Genomic DNA, 23,488 nt, shown 5'->3' on the forward strand with positions numbered 1-23,488 from the left:
TTTTTGTATCCACTCTTCCAAAATGCCCCTGTCATATGGTTGAACTGTTTTGTGAAGGAATAAACCTGATATTGTAACAGAAGTTTAGCTTTTGAAGTTCGAGTAAATGAATTTTTAATAAAATGCCTATTACACGTATAATAGTTTGCCCTATCTCTTGCAGACCTACATTTCTCCAAGCGCTGCTATATTTAAAGCAGAAGAAGTAGGTGAAGAAACAGAGGCTATGCTGAACAACATGAGAGTTTATGGAACATGCATTATCATTCTGATGGCCATAGTAGTTTTTGTGGGAGTAAAGTATGTGAACAAACTTGCACTGGTCTTCCTTGCCTGTGTGATTCTTTCCATTATTGCCATATACGCTGGAGTTATTAAGACTGCTTTTGACCCTCCCGACTTCCCGTAAGTTTGATATTTTTAAGTAGTGTGGGTTATTTACAAAAACGTAGGGGGAAAAGAAAAAAGAGTGTGGGAAGGGCATAGCAGCTGTAACCATTTAATCTTTTAAGCTAAACTTCAAAGTAAAAGTACTTTGGCCTCAGTAGTAGGTTTTATGTGTTTTGGGGGATGATGTCCTCATTTGTTATTTCAAGTTACCTATCTGAGTCTTTCTTTCGTTGATCATAACACATGCTCCAAAAGATGTTTCATCTGCACTTAAAAAACAGGAAGGTGGGTTTTGCTGGCAGTAAATATAGCTACTTTATCTAAAGAATTAAACTAAAACCGTATAGAATAAAGTAAAACGTTCAAGAAAATGTTGTAGCTGTGAGCCGCGGTTATAAAAGAAACAGACTTTCAGACTTTCCTTGTTGCAAGGAGGGTTTTGAAACTTCAATTTGTCCTTAAAATGGAGACAGCGTGGTGCTAAGTTCACTTGTGTTTGTGACAGCTTTGTACCCTCTTGTTAACAAAATTGAATTTTACTTTTTTCATGTGCCATATTGCTTCTCAGCTCCTTTAGCTCGTACCACTCTTTGCTTTCTAAGAATTATTTCTTTTGTCCAATTGTTAGTATGCAAGATGTATCTTTTGTGCATCTTTGACTTGATTGTATTTTCCAGAGAATAAAACAGGAGGCAGAATAGCTATTAATATCTTAAAGTAGAAATTTTGGGTCAGGTTTTTAAAGATTATTGGGTAGCTTTATATGCAGAGACTATTTACTGTGTTACTAGATATAGCATAGGCCATAAAATAGGTACTATAAAGAACAGGTTTCTGAAGAAGTCTAATGGACAGAAAGTGGTTCAGTGCAAAACACTATACTGAAGGATCACTGGTTTTACCTTTTTGTCTAGTATCTGTCTCCTCGGGAACCGGACCTTGTCAAAACGCAGCTTTGATGTCTGTGCCAAATTTACTGAAAGCAATAATGAAACAAGGACTACAACTTTGTGGCGCCTGTTCTGTGATAGTTCTTCACTTAATGCTACATGTGATGACTACTTTAGTCTCAATAATGTAACAGAAATTCAAGGGATTCCGGGAATAATGAGTGGAGTTCTCATTGGTAAGTTGGAAAGCACATTTAACTATTTTGGGCATTATTCATGTGGCACACAGCTGTTCAGTAATGTGGTTGGTCTAGCCTGTCAGTACTACTTCAGCTCTAATCTGTTTGTGTGAAAGAATCCTACCTGGAGCATGCTTCCTCCTCTAAGGATTCCATCTGGTTTTAGAATCTTATTATCAAGTGCCTTAATTTGGAGGTCAATGGAATTTTATAGGTACTCTTCCAAAAGCCATTTTTCTATCAAAAAAACCCCACTTTCATACTTGTTTGTTTTAAAAGCGTTTAGCTTTTTTGTATGCCAAATACAGTTATTGAAATAAGCTATTCATTAACACACTGTCAAACTCCTGAGGGAGAACTTGTTCCCACTTTACAGATGGAGCATGGAGGAATGAATTCCTGTGGCTTGTCCAGTGTGATACAGCAATTTCGTGATGAGCTTAGAGTCTTTTTAGCTTCCAGTCTAGCATTTGGACAGGAGATGTTCTATGAAGAAAGTCCATAGATTTTCTTCTGTTTACATTCCTGTACAGTTATGGCAGCTTGGGATTCCAATTACACTGGTTCATAAGACTCGTTTTGAACATGTAATGGATTGTATTGTGTACAAACAATGTTTCTAGGGATGAAGTAGATGTTCTGATACCTCTTCTCCTTAAAGTTTGGTTTGTTACCCTTTTTTCTCATCCTAACTTTCAAGTCCTCTTGTATTATCACTTTGGGGAAAACGAGGGTAGGAAATAAGCATAACAAAGCTCTGTGTCATGAAATGGGAAATGATTTCTATTTTACAGATCTCTAAGCTGATTTTACCAACCCGTGTTGGCATGCATGCTCCACAATTAAAGTTGTATGCATTGGAGTGCTCAGGCCATTGCCACTTCTGTGTTGTACTGAATAAAGGACACAGACTGTTGAGTCCTCTTTGAGTACTTGGTGCTTTAGCGATGACAAACTGGTCTTTCTTTTTGTGCTCCATAGGGAGTGGATGTTAATTTGGAGACTTTGTCTTGTTTTATCTCACTTCTCAAATCTCTGCTAAAATTTCTGAAGTTTGCAATTGTCTTATTTCCTTAACTTTTCTTTTTATGGCTCCAGTCTTATCTCTAGATCTGTTTGTTATTCCTCTTCATTTAAATGAACTGGTACACATAGCATTCTGTTCAGTTAATACTTCCTTAGTTTATTGGGGAATTTGAGTGACATTCTGCTGGGTTTTGCTTGCTTTGGATTTTTGTGCTTATCAGTTCTCTTCTGGAGTCTGGTTACTCTGCTAGGTGGAATACTTTCACCATGAACAGCCAGCTGAGTCCTGAGCTGTTGTGCAGGGTTATTCTTTACAGCAGGTCTCAACAGAACTCAAGTTACTGATAAGTAGCATTTCTTTTTTGACTTGCACCTCTAAATGCAAGAACAAGAAATACAAATATATGCTAAGATTGCCTGGAGGTAATAGTTTCCTTATTTTTTCACAGTAGATCCTGATAATACATTCATCATGCAATGCAAGTGGACATTCTACAAACCGATTAGAATTTACTTCTATAACTGAATCTTTCTTTAATGGAAGAGAGAATCTTGCATGACACATGCCTTACGCTACTGCATTTCTACTGACATACAGTGGGAATGTCCACCAGTTACAATTATCATTGATTGTATTGCTGCATTCTTGGCTTTATAAGGAAATGTTGAGAAATATCATGATTTTTGTATTAAGAAAAACAATCTGGTTCATAAGATTACTACATCCTCACTACTTAATATCCTGAAACAAAGACATGACGCTGGCTTTTGTTTGTTTTCCCCTTGTAGATAATCTGTGGAGTACCTATTCAGAAAAAGGAGCAATAGTTGAGAAAAAAGATCAACCATCAGTTGCTGGATCAGAAGATACAAAAATGAGTGGACTCCCTTATGTTTTTACAGACATCATGACCTACTTCACAATGCTTGTAGGGATTTATTTCCCATCTGTGACAGGTAGATACAACTATTCTTCTTGAATGAGGATGTGTACTTACAGCTGAAAAAAGATTAAATATGTGTGTATATGTTTATTGATGGCATGTGATATTGCTAGTCTGTGTATCCAAGTTTTATGTACCCAGAACTCTCTGGTGCTAGAGAGACATAGTTGGCAGCAGGTTATTTTAGGCACTTAAAGGACATAAACAAGGAATCAGTTTAAGTGCTATTTTCTATGTCTGGAATGAAAATGAAGGCTCCATGTGTTATTCAGTGCTAAATTAAAATAAGATGCATGCCTTTATAATATTTTAAACTTCAAACAGATGACAGAACAGTTGAGTATTAAGGCGATAGTTTCAGGTATTCAGGGCATGAACTGCCTGTGATTTGTTTAAATATCAATATGTTTTTGCAACTCCAAATGTTGGAGGCTTTTTTTTTGTCGAGTTTTAAGGTGAGATTAGTTGTATATACTTCCCCTCAGGTCACATTTGACTGAAATAACAAGAGACATTTTTCTTCAAAGTCCCAGCTCAAGCAATTCTAACATGAAATAACAAAACAGAACTCACAAGAAGCTGTAGCAGTGCTTGCTAGGAGAATCCAGGTGGAGGTGTCCCTTTGCATTCTTGTGCTCTGCTGTTTCCATTTCTCTACTTCAGGCCTTTTAATCAGCATCCCATCATATCTGATCCTATGGTTAGGATTTCATTGCATGAAGTCTGACAATGGTTTTGCATTGGAATGCCTTGACATTAACTTCCATGGTTTTGCCTCCAACAGTGGTCAGGAAATTCTGGGAAAGATGGCAGAATTAGTCAGTTGCTGTATGATTTTTCCTTCCTGTCTCAATATGTGCTCGGAAACACTTTTTTCTCTTGTTAGGTTCAAACAGGGATGTGTACATGTGATGTCCTTCACCATTCTTCTTGTACTTCCTGCCTGCTCCTTCCTTTTTTTTCTGTACTTTTGGATATAGTTTATTGATTATGTATGTTCTGTTTAGTAGAAAGTTAGTGCGTTTGATAACACTGGCTAAAACTGGTAAATCCCTATTAGTTTATAACTTACTTTGCTAACTCTTCTGTATTTCCTCTTTTTAAAAGCAACTCTGAAGTTATATTTAAAAATAATTGTTTTGTTTGGTTTTTTTATCTGTCACTTTCCTGAGCTTTCTGGAATTTGTTCAGTCAACAAGGGATGGTAACACAACTTTCTGATTAAATGAATGTATAAATGGGGGGTTTGTGCAGGATTGTACATTTTTATAGCCTACTTCATTGGTAATGATGTGTTAAATCAGGCTTAAAGTTAAATGTTCCCATTCTATTATTGACATGAAGTTAGTATTAATGGGTTTTATTACATATAAACTTGGTCTTTTTTTAAGGTATTATGGCAGGTTCAAACAGATCTGGAGATCTTAAGGATGCTCAGAAATCTATTCCTACTGGAACAATTTTGGCTATTTCAACTACGTCTTTTATTTGTATCCTTTATGCTGTGACTTTGCTTTTTTTCTCGTGTGCATTCTGTAGGTATAACAGGATTTTTCATTGAAAAGTCATTAGAGTTGCCCAAGTATAAAATGAAAGAAATCTAAACAGAAAAGAAATATTTTGTATTTGTCTAAAGTACAAATATTATAAATAAGTAGTATTAAAATAGCTTGGATTTTATGTCTATATACAAATGTTTCTATTTATTTCTATATTCTAGTAGTGCTTCGAATTTCAAGATAGAACATACTTTTAGTGAAGTGATATAGAAGTTTTTAGCATCATGTTTCAGCTGGCAGATTGCTTTGTTGTGATACACTCTATAATCAGTGAAAAATCTTAAAGCAAACTACCAGCAGTAGAAATTCAGTCCTTCAATACCTAGAAGACACAAATGCTCATTTGTATGAGAAAATATCTTTTCTGTTGCATGATGTGCAAACTGGTGACTTCCATTACTTCACAGTTCAACTGTGCATCAAATGCAATTGTAGAGAATTTAAACCAAAATGTTGTAGCAGAGAAGAATTAAAAAACAACCACCACAAACCAATGAGAGCGAATAAACCACCACCAGCAAAAAAACCCACTTCATTATCTTGGCCACTTTAATTTCATCCCTAGGTGAAAAATGATGGTGTTTCTTTTTGTCTCTGATTATTTACCGTGATATCTTCCTTCAGTCTCAGTAATAGATCTCTCCTGTATAGTCTTGTTTGGTGCCTGTATAGAAGGTGTAATATTAAGAGATAAGTAAGTTGTATTCAACTTCTAATTTTACAGAGAGTGTGTGTGATCATGGGTTATGTTAACAGGACTTATTAATGGCTCTTATGGGAAATATGTATGTGATGTATTTTGCTTAAGTCAAAACTGGAGGGAAAGTCTATCTGTTAAACTGAGACGGCTGCAAGAACTGGTCAGGTTATTGGACTGTATCCCTTCAAGAAGTAGAAGCAGAATCTAAGATAGATTCGTTTGATCTTTAGATCATCCAGTTCCAACCGCCTGCCACTGGCAGGGACACCTTCCACTAGAGCAGGTTGCTCCAAGCCCCTGTGTCCAAGCTGGCCTTGAACACTGCCAGGGATGGGGCAGCCACAGCTTCTCTGGGCACCCTGTGCCAGCGCCTCAGCACCCTCACAGGGAAGAACTTGTGCCTTAGATCCAACCTGAATAAATGTTTGAATTTTGAAGATGAATGTTTGAAGTGGAACTGGCCCTAATAAGATGTCCTTGAGAAAGAAAATTGTAGTTAGTATTTGTGGAGCTGCTGGGTGGAGGTAAGGGCAGTGGTATTACTTTGGGAGGACTAATATGCACCTGAGGGACAAAGGCAGAAAAAGATCTTTTTGACATGACAGGGAGAGTTCAAGAGAGAGGCTGCAGTGCACCATCAGGCCTAGAATTTCCGCTGGATGTAAAGGTATTTTTTGTTTTAAAATATCAGTTGCAGATCAGGAGTCATGTCAGTTTTCATCCATGTTATTGCCTGAGGTCATTTGGGGCACAATATGAAACATGAAGGCAATAAATGTAATGGAGATAAGCACGAACAGAATCTCCTGATTTTGATGAATTTCTCCCTTAGGAGAAGTTGAGTAAGATGAATCTGTTGGCAGGTTTCACATTTGTTTCTTTGCTGGTGTCTGATTCTCTTTTCTACCAAGGCCCAGGTTTGTATTGAATCCATGATCTTTCACTTACAGTGCTGCCACTTCTTGTTTGGCTGAAATCCAGTCTAACAGTACATACAGATTTTGGTCTGGTTTAAAGACTGGGGGTTTTTGGTTTTCTTTTCGTTACTGATTGCATATCTGCCATAGGAAAATGTAGGTCGTACATCTTTCACTGTTTGTCTTTCATCCTTTCTAGTGGTTCCTACCCTGTGTTTAATTAATGCACAGGCAGTAGAATGTGAATTCAATAGAAATTGAATTAAGAATAAATGTGCAGCTTGTTTTATATACTCATTTAAAAACTGCATCAGGTAGCATGACAGTCAGAAGGCATGTGGATAACTGGAGATGATGGTGTCTCATAGTTTCTTTGTGGTCATAAGTCACTGTCACACACTATTAAAAGGAAAAGTTAATACTTTGTTTTGCAAATCTTCTGTTTATGCCCTAGGGTATATCTGATCTCTAGATCAGACTTCTGCAGTCTAGTTCTTAGCAGTCACAAGGACCTAAAGGATGCATGTGTAAATACTTCTGCTGGTGGTATTAATTCTGCAGTCTGCCAAGATACCTGATAATTTTGCTGCATGTCTGCCTAGAGGCATTAATTATGTTTTCTTTTAACCAGCAGAATAAAGAGAGTTTGCTTGGTTGGGAAATCTAGTGCATACTATGATAAGGTGTTTATTGTTGAAAAGTGCTGTTGTCCAAAAAAGATTGAAACATGCATGATGAAGCCATACTGAAAGTTGTTTTAATGCTTACTGATGCTTTTTCTTCTTCCCCCCACCCCCCTCAAGGTTTGGAGAAGCAGTTAATGGAAATCTAGTGGTGGGTACACTGGCCTGGCCTTCTCCGTGGGTCATTGTCATTGGTTCATTCTTTTCAACGTGTGGTGCTGGTCTCCAGAGTCTCACTGGTGCACCCCGGCTGTTGCAGGCCATTGCAAGAGATGGCATTGTGCCATTTATTCAAGTGAGATTTATGGTTTTTTTTCTTCAAATACAGTTTATATTTTGACAAACGAGGGATTACTTCTGCTATTCCTGTAGAACTGTGAGGAAAAGGTTTGGAGCTCAGTTCTAATTGTGAACAGTAATAGATCAAACTATTGTAGGACAAAGTTTGAACAGCGGTATTTCTGTGCAATTACATTTAATTATTTTTGTTCTTATACATGAAAGTTAATCGCTCAAAACTGAGAATACAAGTCTTCTATAATAATTATATATACTTATAATAAATGACCTAAAAAGCAACTATCAAACTGAACTTCTTGCCTTCACACTGTGTTTACAATTTCTGTTTGTGAATAGAGTTGATTTAATCTCACTGTGGAACTGCATAACTTGTGTCACAGAGATACAATTTTAATTTTTATTCATTTTTGTCAGCTAGATGAAGTCAACAAAGATGTAACAATAGAAGAGTGTCCCATGGCTGTGAACATTAAGATTGTTCCAACATTGCTGTGCATGTTTTAACAATAAATAAATTGGATTTGTCTCAAAGGAAGTTAAGGGAGCTGGCAAACAGAAGAAAAGAGAACCCTTGCTCAAAGATACTTAACACAATTGCTGGGCAGGATCTGCAAAAACCAGACAACTAGACTTGAGTTAAAATAAATAAAATTCCAAAAGATAATGATGTCTAGAAGGCAAAGCTGTGATTTCTGTGATGGAGCTTGGAGTTTGAAAGTTTAGCTCAAATTGTCAAGAATACCCAACATTTGCATAGCGCAATGATAACCTACCAAGAACAGGTTCAAGTATAAAAAATGGGATTATATCTGAGGACTACGATTTGGTTTTGGGTGGTTTTGAAGCAGAGTTAGGGGACAGTTGTCAAATTTAGCACAGAGAAAGAAATTGCAGATAGTGCAGAAAGTAGCTAGGGCTGAATTTAGGAGAATAGGCTGTTGTGTATGAATAGAGTCCTGAAGATGACATGAAGCACTTGTTTGGTTTATATCATTATTTTGATACCTACATTATGTGACCAAACCTATGTTTGATTATTGCCTACTTTACCCACACTTACCCCTGGTGTCTTGATCAGATGTCGCTGTCAGTGTCTCACATCTGAGGTCAGTGTAGTATGTTATGTTAAAAATGAGCTATTACACTTGGTGAATGACGTAAGACTCTATTCAGAGATATCTGTCTTCATGAGGGCTAGGTATAGAATAGGAGCAGCTTGGTTTGGTTCCTGAGCTTGGGAGAAGCCTACAATGAGTCAATGCGTTAATGTCCTGAAACCAGGACAGTTGGGTTGTACTGAGAGAGACAAAGAATTGCATTTTTGTCTGAAGTACTTTGGTACTTGGTAAGAGTGTGACTGTACGATTCCATTTTATCAGAGTCAGATTTGAAAGGAGTGAAAATAGGAAGGAAAAAATTTTGTGTGGTTTGGGAAGCAAAGGAAGAGGGAATCCAGGAGAAGCAGGATGTTTCAAGAGGGATTTGAGGCTTGAAAAGTGCTTGCAATTTTGGAGTGGTACAGATTCTGCATGAATTAAGGAATGAATGGAAGGAGATTAATATAGAGCCAAAAAAAAGTTGCTTTTAGTGTAAGGGAAGGAAGACTGGATGATAGGAAGCTAAGGAAAGAAGACAGTATGCAGAATGAGCGAGGTGGAGCACCTAGACGTTTGGAAAGGAAGCCATTATGGAAAATGGGAGTGAGGAGAATAAATACAGCTGGAACAACTTGAGGTGAGGCAGTTTGCCACCTATCACCAGTATAGATGGATAGAATTCTCCCCAGTGGAAATTACCACATGCAAAATGATTTTTGGCAGGCTCTGTGCAGGATCATAGGCTTAAATAAATCCTCTTTAAAGATTAGTACTTGTGTTTGTAAGTACTGAGTTGATGCCTATTCTGTATACTACAATAAATACTGCCCTCAACTGTATTAGCTTCTTATAGACTAAGCATGAGTCTCTGATACATGTTGTTTTTAAGTTACTTAAGTTTATTTCAACAGCAGCTGCAGTCGTATTTTAATGTTACAGTCATTGCTTATTTAAGTAAAAAAATCTCATATTAGAAATGTATATTTTTGCACGTTTGTTTGTGACTTTCTCATAGTATGGATTGCTTCCTTTTCTTTTTTAACCAATGACTTTTTTTTTTTTGTTTGCAGTTAGAGTTAGTTTGCAATCTGCACCATATTTCATAACTGTATACAGAATAGCTTTCCCTAATCTTATTGTTTACTTGACTTGAACTAGGTATTTGGTCATGGAAAAGCAAATGGAGAACCAACTTGGGCTCTGCTCCTCACTGCTGCTATTTGTGAAATAGGAATTTTGATAGCCTCATTGGACAGTGTAGCACCAATTCTTTCAATGTAAGTATCAATGTGGTGTTTTGTCTTCTGAAGTTAAATAGTATTTTGTTTTTTAAATAGGTAACAAATTTTCTTTTTGAAATAATACGTTAGACTTTGTTTTCTAACAAGTTATGTGCCTGTTTGATCCTCAAGGAAATATGAAACAACAAAATAGCTGGAACTTATTTCTGAGACACAAAAAACTTTTTCCATGACAGAGTTCTTGAATGCTAGTAAAAATACACCAACTTTAAAAAAACTGGATTTAAAAATAAAACATCATATTATTTTAGTTCAAGTGCATCTAATAGACACAGACAAAACAATTTAATGTTTTTGGGTAGGAACTGAACTTTGTTTTACTGACTTAGCCTTGGAAGCTTATCCCATGTGTTATGGCTTGACCCTTGTGGGCTGCTCAGCCCCACACATCTGCTTGCCTGATCCCTCCAGTGCAATGGGAGAGAGACTCAGAAGAGTGAAAGTGAGAAAACTCATGGGTTGAGATAAAGGCAGTTTAATAGATAAGGAAGAAGCTCCAGGCGCAAGCAAAGCAAAAGAAGGAATTCAATGCACGATCAATAGGCGGGTGTTTTGCCATGACCAGGAAAGTTGTTACCATGTGTAACTGTTACTTTGGAAAAAGAACAGCTTGCAATCTAAATGTGTCCCCCTTCTTCCTCCTTTCCGTGGGCTCTTACTGCTGAGCACAAGGTCATACAGTATTGAATATCCTTTTGGTCAGTTGTGGTCAGCTGTGTCCCTTCCCCAAGACTGCTGGCAGGGCAGCAAGAAAAACAGAGAAGACCTTGATGCTGTGTAAGCACTGTTCAGCAATGGCTACAATATCCCTGTGTTATCAGCATTGTTTTGGTTATAAATCCAGAGTGTAGCACCGTATGAGCTACTGTGAAGAAAAACTATCCCAGCCAAAACCAGTACACTCTGATTGTCAGCTGTTTGCTGTGCTTTCTCCAAAGTCTTTGAGGCTCTCTGTTATGCTAATACCATCTTTAGAGGGCTAGTATTAAGTTAAGCTACATCTTGTGTTCTATTTGCCACTGAAAACAGTGTACAAGTTCATACCCTTTTTTGGATTGTGTTCAGCCGTTCAATGCAAATCTTTCTAGTTAATTTTCTATTGGAAAATGCTTTTTTTTCTTTTCCTTAACAGGTTTTTCCTCATGTGCTATATGTTTGTAAATCTGGCTTGTGCAGTTCAGACTCTTTTACGCACTCCCAACTGGAGACCTCGTTTCAAGTATTACCACTGGTAGGGAATATTCCTTTGTTCAAAAGAGTTAAAACTAATTATGCAGCCCCAAATTGTTGATTTTATTTCAGTAATAAAGTAAAGCCTCTTTTCTAACTTCAATGAGTTATGGTTCATGCACTGAAAACACTGTAAGAGCAATATTGTTTTTTAGCTTAAATTCAAATTAGCAGTAAATAAGCAATAGGAGGAGTGTGTTTTGAAACAAGAATGGGGTAGTAATAGCTGTGATCATGAAAGATGTGGCTAATGTAGAGGTTTTGGGAAGGGGCTTTGGGATGACATTTAATATTGCTTGTAAGCCAAGAGATCTTATCTATATGTGAGAATGAAGATGAAAAAGCATATAGTCTGTCTTTAACATTCAGGAAGGTTGATACAATTTTCATTTTAGTTACAAAAAAACCTGAGCGACAATCAAATGTCATGGGTTTGCCCTGAAAAAATCTTTTTGAATATGCTCAGAAGGCACTTAGTAGTTTGGTGTCAAAACCTCTAAATACATAGTGCCTGTTTCCCAGTTTGTCACTGCAAACACCTAGTAGTAGTTGCAACATCAGAAAGGAAAATGAAGGATTGTTGTCTTTCAGAGTTTTATGGGGGGTTGGATTTTGTTTGTTTGGGGGGTTTGTTTTGTTTGACTTTTTTGTCTTTGTTCCACCTTTCCTGAATAATGTGGTTGTGGCAGAAGTACAGTAAGTGGTACAGAGTAGCTTAAAAGCTAGTGCAGATGGATAAGATGGAGGGTAGGCAAGAGGTACAGGATGGACCATCATGAGGCAGGAAAAAGCAAAAGGTTGTGTGAGATGTCAGCAGCAGAGTTTGTAACCTTTTGGCAATAATTCTTTTTGATATTTTTCCCAAAGAAATCAGTGAGCCAACTGACTTGCTGCGTGGCTGTGGCATCACTTCCAACCAAAGCTGGTGCCTGGATGCTTGGCCAATATTGGAATTGGGCTTTATATTTTTGAGTGAAAGTAGAGTCTTACGTTGGCTAAGTCAAGCATGAAAGAGCACCTGTAGTTCTTTCAGATGCTGATGTCTTCAGAACAGGTAGAAAGCATTTCTTAGATTTAAAACTGGATGCATTTTGCCTCAATACTTGTATGGTACTAAAGAAGCAAACCAAAGGTACCAAACAAAAGATAGGTCTGTCAACATTCTGTCATGACAGTGAAAGCAACTGGAAATCAGGTGAAATGAAGTCTGGGGTGTCATATGTGACTAAAAGCATTCACAAAACAGTCCAGTTCTGAGCTGATTTACATCTATCTTGAATAATAATGTGGGCAAACCAGGTATATAAACTTTAATCTGGAGATGCTTCTGTAATTCTTTCAACACCCGGTTATTCTTCGTAGCCTTTGAAAGATCGTTTTCTGTATTACCGTCTTAATATCCTGTGTTCCTGCCTAAGTGACAGGCCACAACTGAAGTGGAGAATATAAGTAATGAGTCAAATTCAGTTTAAATTAATCAACTATTTTTGGTGGAAGTAAAATACTATATGTTTAGTATTGTTTGAGTACTTTTTTTAGCTTAAATTGAAATTAACAGTAAATAAGCAATAGAAATGTGTTTTGAAACAGACCTTGCTTGGAGGTACCAATAGAGTTTCAGAAGTGACAAATGTAGTAAAGCTATTGTTTATATCTAGTTCAATTGTAGCATTTTTGCTACACAAAGATTCAGAATGTTGGGGGTTTTTTATACATATAAAATAAAATTGGGATAATGTATTTGTATTTACATTGTAGCTATGAAATGGCCTTTGAAGAAGAAAGGCCATTTAGTTATGGAAGACCTTTAGTTATGGAAGTTAAGTTAAGTAAGAAATTGACTTTGTGGAACATTTGCATGCCTCTTTAAAAAAATGGAAAAAAATGGTTTCTTTTAGGACTCTCTCATTCCTGGGGATGAGTTTATGTCTTGCCTTGATGTTCATTTGCTCTTGGTACTATGCTTTGATTGCCATGCTAATCGCAGGATGTATATACAAATACATAGAATATAGAGGGTAAGACCATATATCTTATTTATTCTATATTTAATATCTTTAACATTCAGCAGAAAGCACTTTTGTATAAAATAGATACAATTGAAGTAATAGAATTAAGAGTATTCCTTGAAACAAGGTAAGATCCTGTCTCTGTTAAGGGCTGTAAGTTTTCAGGTTCTGTTTTCTCTAGAAGTTCTGTTCCAAACTTCTCACCAGCCAGAACTAACGAAAATAAGAATCAGTAAGTCTGGGAGATCTTCATTTGAGTGGAGATGTTGGTGTAATATTTTGGTGCTGCAGGAATATCACCTTTTAGTATCAAACAGCAACATACAGAACTGTTACCTTCTTATTAATTGGTGCTGAAGCCCAAAAATGCTTCTCTTTCGTGTGGACTTTAGCACACTTTCTAGGTTGAATCATACTGAACAATCCAGAGCACCCACCAAAAATTATCTATTTTCTGAAGGCTTAGATTGTCTGTAAATTAGAACATACTTTGCATTATATGCCTTTGGCAAGGTCCACTTACAGAGCCACACCTGTAAGAAACACCGTGTGAGTAGGAGACTTAAACGTGCTGAGTTCATAAAGAAAGAAAACCCAACCAAAAAAACTCCAGCCAAACAACATACCCTGGTGGTGATTATGATCAGTAATGTGTGTGCTTTCCGTTTCTAAGGAAAGATACCCAATGCTGAAAGATTCTAGTCAAGAAAAATAGTAAGGTGTTAGAGCAGGAAATTGAAGCAAAGCCAGTTTTGGTGAGTGATTAAGGACAGGTCTTAAGTGGATCAGCTGTTATAAACTGCTCCAGCTTGTGGGTTCTCCATCTTTTAATAGCTCCATTTCCAGATTAGATGCTTTCCTGGATTGTGACAGCTCCATTTACTGGGTCAATCATAAGGAAATTAATTTGCCTACTTTAGCCAGGAAGGTCGGATTGGACAGTAACAGTTCTGCTTGTATGTGTGTATGTGCGCATAAAAGTCATATATATGTGTATACGAATTTATATACAGACTCTGTAAGGTTGGCACACAGGCAGCACATCTACCCTGTAAAAAGAGATTCTTTTTTGCAGAAACTTACCTTCTTTTCTCCCTGCCTTTACAAATGCAGGGGCTGATTTGGCAGTGGGGAGAGACTTGCCCTGATAAGTTCTAAAAACTGCTGCCTGGGGAAAACCTGGGCTTTGAGTTGAATATTTTTGGTAACTATGTAAAAGAAACTTAGGTGATTGTGCTGTCTGTCAGGCTACATTTTAATTGCCATATTATTTTTAGTAGCTTTTGAATTCAGTTTGGTTTATTTCACCTAATTTTGAAAGAAGGCTAGAGGTAACAAAGTTCAGGGAAAATGCATGAATGGAAATAAGCGAGAAAGCAAAGCAGATTGACCCCTTGGCATAGTAGAATCCCCACAAAGGAAAACAGTGTGTTAGCTTACCGGTTCTTTATTTGGTCTCTGTATGGCATATAGCATAGCTTTGTACTGGGACAAAAAGGAGTGGAAAATGTAGGGAGATTGCAAGTGGTCAGGAGTGCAGATGAAGCTTTAGGCTCGTCTGGGAAAGAACCTGGGAAGAAAAGGAAGTGGAGAAAGCTGTAGTGGTGATGTTGGAGGAAAGATGTAACACACTAATCCATAGAAAGACACTCATTCTACTGCTTTAAAACAATTCCTTTTAAGTAAGGGACTAGATGACTTTCCAACCCAGACTATTCTATGATTCTAAGTAGCCCTTACTTATTCATTCTAGTGCTTAAAAGCAACTTAAGTAGCCTCATGATTACAAAATATCTTTTGAAATATGAATAAAATCATAATATTAGTAACAATTAATAAGTAGTTCTCTTGAAGACACCTGAGACTATCTTGGTTAGTCTTCATTCTTGATTTAAATCTGCAAAATGTGGGGGTTTTTATGATGCATTTTTGTGCACAAAAGTGTTTATTTTTTTATGCCCATTACCCCTAACGTGAGAAAATGTACTTAATTTATATAAATAATTGGGACCCTGTTAATTGAATCTCTTTGCACCCTGAAGAGCGGAAAAAGAATGGGGTGATGGAATCAGAGGACTGTCTCTGAATGCAGCTCGCTATGCTTTGCTTCGTGTTGAAGATGGTCCTCCTCACACCAAGAACTGGAGGTAAGCCCTATGCCTTCCAAAGTCACGTAAGTCTCAAAATAAGGAAATCTATTGGGAATATGCTGGTAAAGCTAATGGCAAAGTGAAATTCATCATTAAAATAATGTTTGAACTTGGGCATGGAAATGATGTCATTGTAGTAGTATTACTTTTTACTACAATAGTAATTAAGTTTGCTGGGAATATGGGCAAACTAAGGTGAACATAAATCCATGTGGTGTTAACATAGCTTTTGAAAGTGCAGAAGAACTTTAAGTGTTTGATTATTTATAGCTTTTTCAGACTCAAAGCAACAGTTATCACTGAGTCGCACTGTCTCTGTAGAAGAAATGCTGTGATTCCATATGTGTTTGGGTAATTTTATTTCCCTTTTATTCTGTGAACTTTCCCTCTGAAATACATTGTATAAATATACAGAGGTCCCATTATTTGTTTAAATCATTTCTAAATTTCTTAGATATCATTTAAACAAAATCTCACATTTGCTTTCCATTTGTATGTAATGGGGTCAGATGTCCACTACTGTTTTTGCAAGATACTCTTTGAATCTGAAAAAGCTATAAATAGTCATACACTTTTGGAAGGACCTATACAGGTTGAAGACTGGATCAACAAGAACATCATGAATATCCAGAAGGACAAATGCCAAGTCCAGTACCTGGGATAGGCTGGTCCAGTGCAATGGTACAAGGCTGGGAACCTGCTTTGGTGAAAAGGACCTGTGGTTCCCAGTAGGTAGTAAGCCAGCAGTGTGCCTTGGTAGTGACGTGGTGGGCTGCACCAACAGGAGCATAGCTAGTGTATTGAGAAGTAAATATATAGGGAAATAATATTCCTCTTTGCTCAGCACTCATTAGAATACATCTAGAATATTTCATGCAGTTCTAGGCACCCTAATATAGGAAAGACATCAATAGGCTGCTGTGGTTCAGCAGAGGACCACTGGGGTGGTGGGTGTGGAAAACAGGAGCATATCCCCTGTGGAGAGAGGCTGAGGGATCTATGCTTACGCAGCATGGAGAAGGCTTAAGGAGGGGCCTAAAAGCTGATGTAATTAACTAGTAAACAACCATTACCAAGGAGAAGGTACTGAGAAGATGGGTTCAGACTCCTTGCAGCCGTATAGGGTCAGATAATGAGAAAACCTGATAACATGGAAAAAGAAAAAAGGATTAAAATTGAGATGGTGCTAATTAAGCAGTGAAGAGGTTACCCAGTAGTGTTAATATCTCTTTCTCTGGAGGCTTTTGAAATGCAGCTGGATGGAGCTGTAAACAGTCTGGTGTGCATTCAGTGTTTAACCATGTTTAAGCAGCAGGTTGCACTAGAGGACCTTGGAAGGGTGATAATTTTGATTCAGTAATGTTCTTGGTTCTTTAAGGGAACTCTTCAGAAGGCTGGTACAATGGCTTATGTGCGGGTATTCTGCACCTGAAGAGTTGCTGATATTGCAAGTTACGAATTCCTTGCTCTATAGTTCAATGTTTTCCAATTAATTAAGCACTTTATCTGCATTCCATTAATTGTCAATTTTAATTTTCCAATCCTTACTTGCTTTTCTATATGTATTTGTGTGTGATTAACTTATTTTTATTTTTCTTTTTTGGCAGACCTCAACTTTTGGTCTTGTTAAACTTGGATAGTGAACAGTTGGTGAAACATCCTAGATTGCTTTCTTTCACCTCTCAGCTGAAGGCTGGTAAAGGATTGACTATTGTGGGCTCTGTGCTTCAGGGAATCTACTTGGATAAATGTACAGAAACCCAGAAAGCTGAAGAGGTATGTACAAGACAGCTTAGAAACACTTGAAACTTCCATTAGTATTTAAATGTTTAATCTGGATAACTTCTATCTTAGAACAGACTGTTGTAAAGTATTGAATAAACCGATACATTTTACCCTCAGCACAATCAATTATTATATATAAAGAATAGGTTGGTGTGTGTAGCAAAGTCTTTTATAAAATTTCCTAATAGGATGAGACCATGCTGGTACTTCTTAGCTTTTTATTTTCTTTAATATTGAGAGCCTTGGGCTCACAATCAAATTACAGCCTGGAAAATAAAAACCAAAGAAGTGATAGATTTTTAACAAATTACCTTGTAAGGAAACTGATTTATTTAATAAAAAAATAACATTTATCTAACAAATGAAGTTGTGAACACCCTGGAGGTGTTCAAGGCCAGGATGGACAGAGCCTTGGGCGACATAGTTTAATGTGTGATGTCCCTGCTCATGGCAGGGGGGTTGGAACTAGATGATTTTAAGGTTCCTTCCAACCGTAACTATTCTATGATTCCATGAAATGCAGATGTCTCTGGCATAATTTCATCCTCTGGATGTATACATGATATTATTATCTACATCATCGTAGAAATATGTAGCAGAGCTAGGATTAGGAGCAGACTTTATTGGAATCATACTGCTTAACTATAAACAACATCCTTCTTGAGATCCTTTACTTTTTCTCCTTTTTTGTTTTTTGAATTTCCCATTTATCCCATATCTCCATAGAAGGCAGGATGAGGTAGGGAAAAATAGTAAGTTGTCATGTGATTTAAGGTGACCTCTAACTGTGCTGAAAACACATTGAATTTGAATGTTTCTTCTTATTCTTTCCCCCTGATAACTTGTCAGTATTTGACTGTACTGCCCGATTGGAAGTAGAAACCCAATTTTTGTGGGAAGCCCTTGAAAATATCTCAATTTTAAATTGTTCCCTTCAGGAAAAAGGGAAGTTCACAGACTGAGCTTCTGAAGACCTGTTGTTCATTCATCTTGGTCTTTCAATGCAAAGCGAATTTCCCTTTTTGTTCAGTCTTAACCTGTGTACTACATTTTTTAATCCAATATTGGGGAAATTCAGTATAAATAGTTGTATTTGCTTACCTCTGCAAACTCTCTTTAGTTTATAGGGTGGGGAAACATTTTTAGAAAATACCGTGTTTCATGTATTTTATTGAATACTATTGAAAACTCCGTTGCCTTTATAAAACTAGGATAAAGTGTACTCCAGAAGTAGGCTTTGATTGCCACTGTATCTTCCAAAACCAGTTAATATCTTCAGTCTCATTGAAAAGAGTATCAGTTGAAATGCTTATTATTTTGATCCGAGTCATCTTCAAAGCTGTGTAAAAACGCCTGTGATTTATTCAAATAGATGAGTATTTGAAGTGGACTTAACAAAGCTAACTGCCCTGTTTCCTCCCACCTTTCTGTTGAGTTTTATTTTCTCCCTGGTATTCAGACTAGTCCCAAGCGGCTTTTAAAACAACAAAGTAGGAAGACATACTGCTATCACATGAAAAGGCTCCAAGAGAGCAATTAGCATGGGAACAGTCTAGCAATATTACTCTGTGAAAGTAACTGTTATAAGCTGTTATCAACATGCATGAGTAGACTGGGCATACAATCAGGCCAGGGAAATAAAGCAAGAAAACCTTTAAACAGAAACTGTTTACCCTTGGGTATCTGAAGTGTTACCTATAGCTGGCTTAACTTGATGCGAAATACGTGTTCGAGAGAAGGAACAGCAACGTATTTAAGACACACCTAATCCCCAGGTTCTCTAGAAAGTCACATCTGGTGTTAAGATGAAGGAAACTATCGCTTTTGAAATAGAAATGAAGACGAATTGTAGAAGTTTGGGTTTGGAAAATTTCAACTAGGAAAGGTTTCTACAAGAGTTGTAGGAAAATCAAGATTCTTTTTCATTCACAGCTTTTGGGTTTTTTTAAAAAGGAAAAAAAACATATTTGAAATTAAAAAAGTGCTCCTATTTGAAGTGATACGTGCTCACAGATACTGTTTGCACGGGCCTGTTAGCTTTGCTACCAAATTCTCTGAAGACTTTTTCTCTTTTAAAGATGTGCTATGGAAACATAGTAAATTCCAGAGCTGATGTTCCCTAGTCAACCTCGATATCATTTTGAATGCTACTTTTAATTTACTTGCTTATGTGTCTGTATGTTTGTGTTTAAATGAGGGGGAGTCATACTGAAATTAAAGGGGTGTGGGAGATTTAATCTGGTCAGTTTATCATGTCATTATTCAGACAGTGATTCCAATTGTCTCCTTCACATCTGTTTACCGTGTTGGGAGCCAAGAAATAAAGAACTGGCCTCTTACTGTCAGTGTTTTAAGGGGCTTTGGCAGTCTCTTCTTCTAAAGCCCGTGGCATCGCATTTTTCCAAACCCTTCCAGTTCCAAAAGGAAGGACTTGTCATACCTTTGGTCAGTCAGCAGTTTTGACTTTACCTGAAGCAGTGTTATTTTATTTATCTTTGTCAATGTGTTTTTACTTATATCTTGTTTGAGAAATAAATGGCTGAATAAAGTAATGAAAATCCTCTGTGTGTTGTCCTTTGGAGAGGTGGGTGTTTCAGGTTTTAGTTGTCACAGAATCATATTCACTCTCTTGGAATTAGCAGTTTCTTGATGTTGGTTGTACATTGCAGCTAATGATGTGTTCTTATTTAGTGCTGTTACTCCTTGCGGTGTTTATTACCAGTGTTGATGACTGTATGTCCCCACGTGTAATCTTCCTTTGGCAGAACGTTAAGGCCTTAATGGGAGTAGAAAAGACTAAAGGCTTTTGCCAGATTGTGGTGTCTCCTAATTACAGAGATGGAATATCCTATTTGATTCAGTCGGCTGGGCTAGGAGGGATGAAGCACAACACTGTCTTGATGGCATGGCCACAGTCATGGAAGCAGACAGAAAATCGTTTCTCATGGAAGAATTTTGTTGGTATGTGTTTATTGACTTTCTCTTAGGCATTTTTACTACAACTGTAACTAATCCATTTGCTGTGTGGAGATGTTGTGCGCAACATCCAGTATTGAGTATTTCCCCACATCTGATATCATGTTGTATTGGTTTTCTCAGCCCTCAGTCTCTTCAACCATGGCTTCTCTTGTTCTCCTAAGCATGTTAGTCATTAAACCCAGGGTGTTCCTGTTCCAGCAGAATCTGGGAGGATTCAAGCTTCTGTATTTAAAACAAAACCAAGAGCTGTGAACGACAACCAGAAGTTCTTGATCAAATGTCTTGTTTTCTCTTGCAGATACTGTCCGTGAAACAACAGCAGCTCAGCAAGCACTGTTGGTAGCTAAAAACATTGACTTATTCCCCACAAATCAAGAACGTTTTACTGAAGGGAACATAGATGTGTGGTGGATTGTTCATGATGGTGGTATGCTGATGTTACTGCCTTTCCTCCTTCGGCAACACAAGGCAAGGACAACAGAAAATAGCTGTCATTTCATTTTCTAGCAATGAATATTATCACCTTGATAGTTAAGTATGGTGATAGCAATCACTGTTACACATTGTTGTAAAGTATCTTTTTGATAGGTTTGGAGAAAATGTAAAATGCGTATCTTCACTGTCGCTCAAATGGATGATAATAGCATTCAAATGAAGAAGGATCTTCAGATGTTCTTGTATCATCTTAGACTGAATGCTGAAGTGGAAGTTGTTGAAATGGTATGTTACTGCCTACCTTTCTTTAGGTGCAATGGAGACCAAAGTTGCGAATTCTGTGATTCATTGAAAATGCATTTAGCATTTTTGAAACTAAGAGATGTTAGCCCAAATATGAAAAGGGAAAGATTGCAGTCTCACTGAGAACAGTAAGTTTTTTTTAAAGCTAAGATTACCTTACCATGTCACAATGCTAGTGTATGTGGTAGTAAGTTTAAATGGTTTTGTCAAGTAGAGAGTTCAGCCATTTTGATGTGTTAATGCCTATTTTATTTATAAGATAGTTCATTCAGTAAGAAAAAAGCTTGACTTTTTAGTTTGGAAGGCTGAAAGTGCTTGAAGTAATAAGCCATGACTTCCAGCATGAGAGAGGATGAACATATCCCTCTTTCCAACTGCTGGATGAGTATCTCTCTGGAATAAGAAATCCTGAAGCCCCCATGAGAGTATGTCTGTTGTTTTCAGCATTGCAAGCCTCAGCCCACCCCAAACAGCAAGATAATGTAGCTAGAGATTCACAGATCAAATAGTGACAAAATGGATTTTGTAACATTTTTTGCTTTATAAATGCTGGCCATAAACTGCTAAAGAGAAAGGACTAAAGCTGTAGTCTGCCTAGACGCTCTTTTTTCGACAACGAAGGAAAAACTTCATTTCCAGTATTCAAAGGTGATTATGTCCAAAGTAAGAAAAAAACAAAAACAAAAACCCTTTAAAACTCATTCTGATACGGAATGGAGATGGGTTGACTGGTTCAAAACTTCTATTGCCACAAGTTCCTGGGGAAAAAAAACCCTACCAAGATTTATCATGCTGCTCAGCCATAAAGCAGATTTTAAGAATAGGTAAAATTGCTTATGGAAAAAAAGTTACTTGGAAAAAATTTGGTTAGGATTTTGAATGAGGATGTAAGATAAATATTTTATTTATTTTACTTTTTGTTTTGCTTAGAATACTGAATATAAAAAACTGAAATGCTGTGTCATGTGCAGGTCAAAGATGGTGACCAGAGTGCCCTAAAAAACTCTCAGCGTTGGTTGGATTTTGAGCAGAAAGACAGTATAGGAAGCACAATTTATTCTTTTCTTATCAGGCTTCCATTTAACCCTGAGAATCTTCCGAAAGATGAGACATGTTGTAAGTCAGTGACAGCACAGATGACTGCTATAGATTTTTACACTGTTTTTTAGCTTTGAGCTGATGTGAGAATATGTGCCAGAGTTTCTTCATAAAAGCTTCTATTTGCATGTTTCTCACTGGTGAAAGGACAATGTGTTACTTTGGCTCTAGACAGTTTGTAAGGAAACAAGTGTGCACATATGCTCAGGAGGGAGCAATGCAGACCTGGTGTCAAGAAGCACTTTGAACCCTTTCTCGTTTCTGCAGCCTTGTTGGAACAGACCAGTGTAAAGTCTGCCCTGAGCACCTCAAATTTAGCTGAAAATAATATTGATACTGGTATAGTTCATTGTACAAGATCTCAGTTTGAAGATGAAGTTTTAAGAATGAGGACAGAAATGATTGATTGACTGCATGTTTGGGATTACTCTAATGCTATAAATACATCCAGGACTGAATCAATGCAGGACTGAATGTGGTGCATTGTGTAAACATTGTTCTTTTGAGTAGTACTTTTCTCCTGACATTTCTAATTCCAATCTCTTGCAGTTTGAAAATGATATTTCTGCATTCACATATGAGAAAACACTGATGATGGAACAGCGATCTCAGATGCTGAAACAGATGCAGCTATCAAAGAATGAAAGGGAAAAAAAGAGGTAGGGACTTGCCTTGGGAAAATGTTCTGTGATAAATCTGAAAGTAGTGTTTCTTGGCCATGACTTCTCATCAGCTGCTTCTGCTGCTCTCCTACTGTTACTGGTCACTGGTGGTATTTTGCACATTGTAGTCACGAGCTTCATGCACCTGTATACTTGTGAATATTTGAATATTTATAACTTTTAAAGCTTTTTTCTTTTGGCTTGTGCTTCTACCTTCTCATTTATTCTGTTAACTATTCCAATATCAACACTTCTTAGTGATGTAAAAGGTATGGAATGCTTTGGTTTTCCTCCCATGCCGAATAAGAGATTTCTCCTGTGTTTAACTAGATTCATAAAATAACTAAATTTTTTCTTATGTATTTTTTTTTTGTCTACTGATAATTGCAATTTATTTTAGGCTTCTTTGGTTTTTGGTTTTTAATCCCTCCTTATTTGTTCTCTTTTTCCATTTCACCATATTTTCTTAAGGTTCCTAAAGATGCCTTGTATTGCTACAACAATGTGCTGCTGTAAATCCTCTTTCTTCTCTTCAGCATCATGGTAGTTTTCTGTTGATGTCAGCCTGCCTAACATCTTTTTAGTAAAACACAAGGTGTCTCCTCTACTCCTTACTCAGTGTTTTTAAGGTTTTTCCTCATTTCTTTATTGAACACTAGTATTTTACCAGAGGAGTTGGAGTGATTAATCAATCTGCAGTAGGCTTTAAAGGATTTTACTTCCTCATGAATGCTTTATGAGTAGCCTAAGGACCTAAAGCTCTGTAGTCTATAGCATATAAATTGTAGTGG

At 37.1% G+C, this 23,488-nt stretch overlaps 1 protein-coding gene across 1 annotated transcript in view; it reads left to right on the forward strand.

Annotated features, from left to right (window-relative positions):
• Nucleotides 1-23,488, forward strand: part of LOC104409074 (solute carrier family 12 member 7-like) — a gene marked incomplete at its 5' end in the record, with an annotated part of 39,556 nt that overhangs the window by 7,070 nt on the left and 8,998 nt on the right. The window contains 15 exons of the mRNA XM_010018857.1: nt 164-405; nt 1,305-1,516; nt 3,335-3,502; nt 4,881-4,979; nt 5,685-5,742; nt 7,469-7,643; nt 9,904-10,022; nt 11,179-11,277; nt 13,175-13,294; nt 15,328-15,432; nt 17,043-17,211; nt 19,986-20,181; nt 20,498-20,667; nt 20,788-20,919; nt 22,585-22,689. Of these exons, the coding sequence (XP_010017159.1) occupies nt 164-405; nt 1,305-1,516; nt 3,335-3,502; nt 4,881-4,979; nt 5,685-5,742; nt 7,469-7,643; nt 9,904-10,022; nt 11,179-11,277; nt 13,175-13,294; nt 15,328-15,432; nt 17,043-17,211; nt 19,986-20,181; nt 20,498-20,667; nt 20,788-20,919; nt 22,585-22,689 (2,169 nt within the window). The remainder of the gene's footprint in view (nt 1-163; nt 406-1,304; nt 1,517-3,334; nt 3,503-4,880; nt 4,980-5,684; nt 5,743-7,468; nt 7,644-9,903; nt 10,023-11,178; nt 11,278-13,174; nt 13,295-15,327; nt 15,433-17,042; nt 17,212-19,985; nt 20,182-20,497; nt 20,668-20,787; nt 20,920-22,584; nt 22,690-23,488) is intronic.

The sequence above is a fragment of the Nestor notabilis genome, unplaced genomic scaffold, assembly GCF_000696875.1.
Source record: "Nestor notabilis isolate BGI_N333 unplaced genomic scaffold, ASM69687v1 scaffold277, whole genome shotgun sequence".
Taxonomy (NCBI): Eukaryota; Metazoa; Chordata; class Aves; order Psittaciformes; family Psittacidae; genus Nestor; species Nestor notabilis.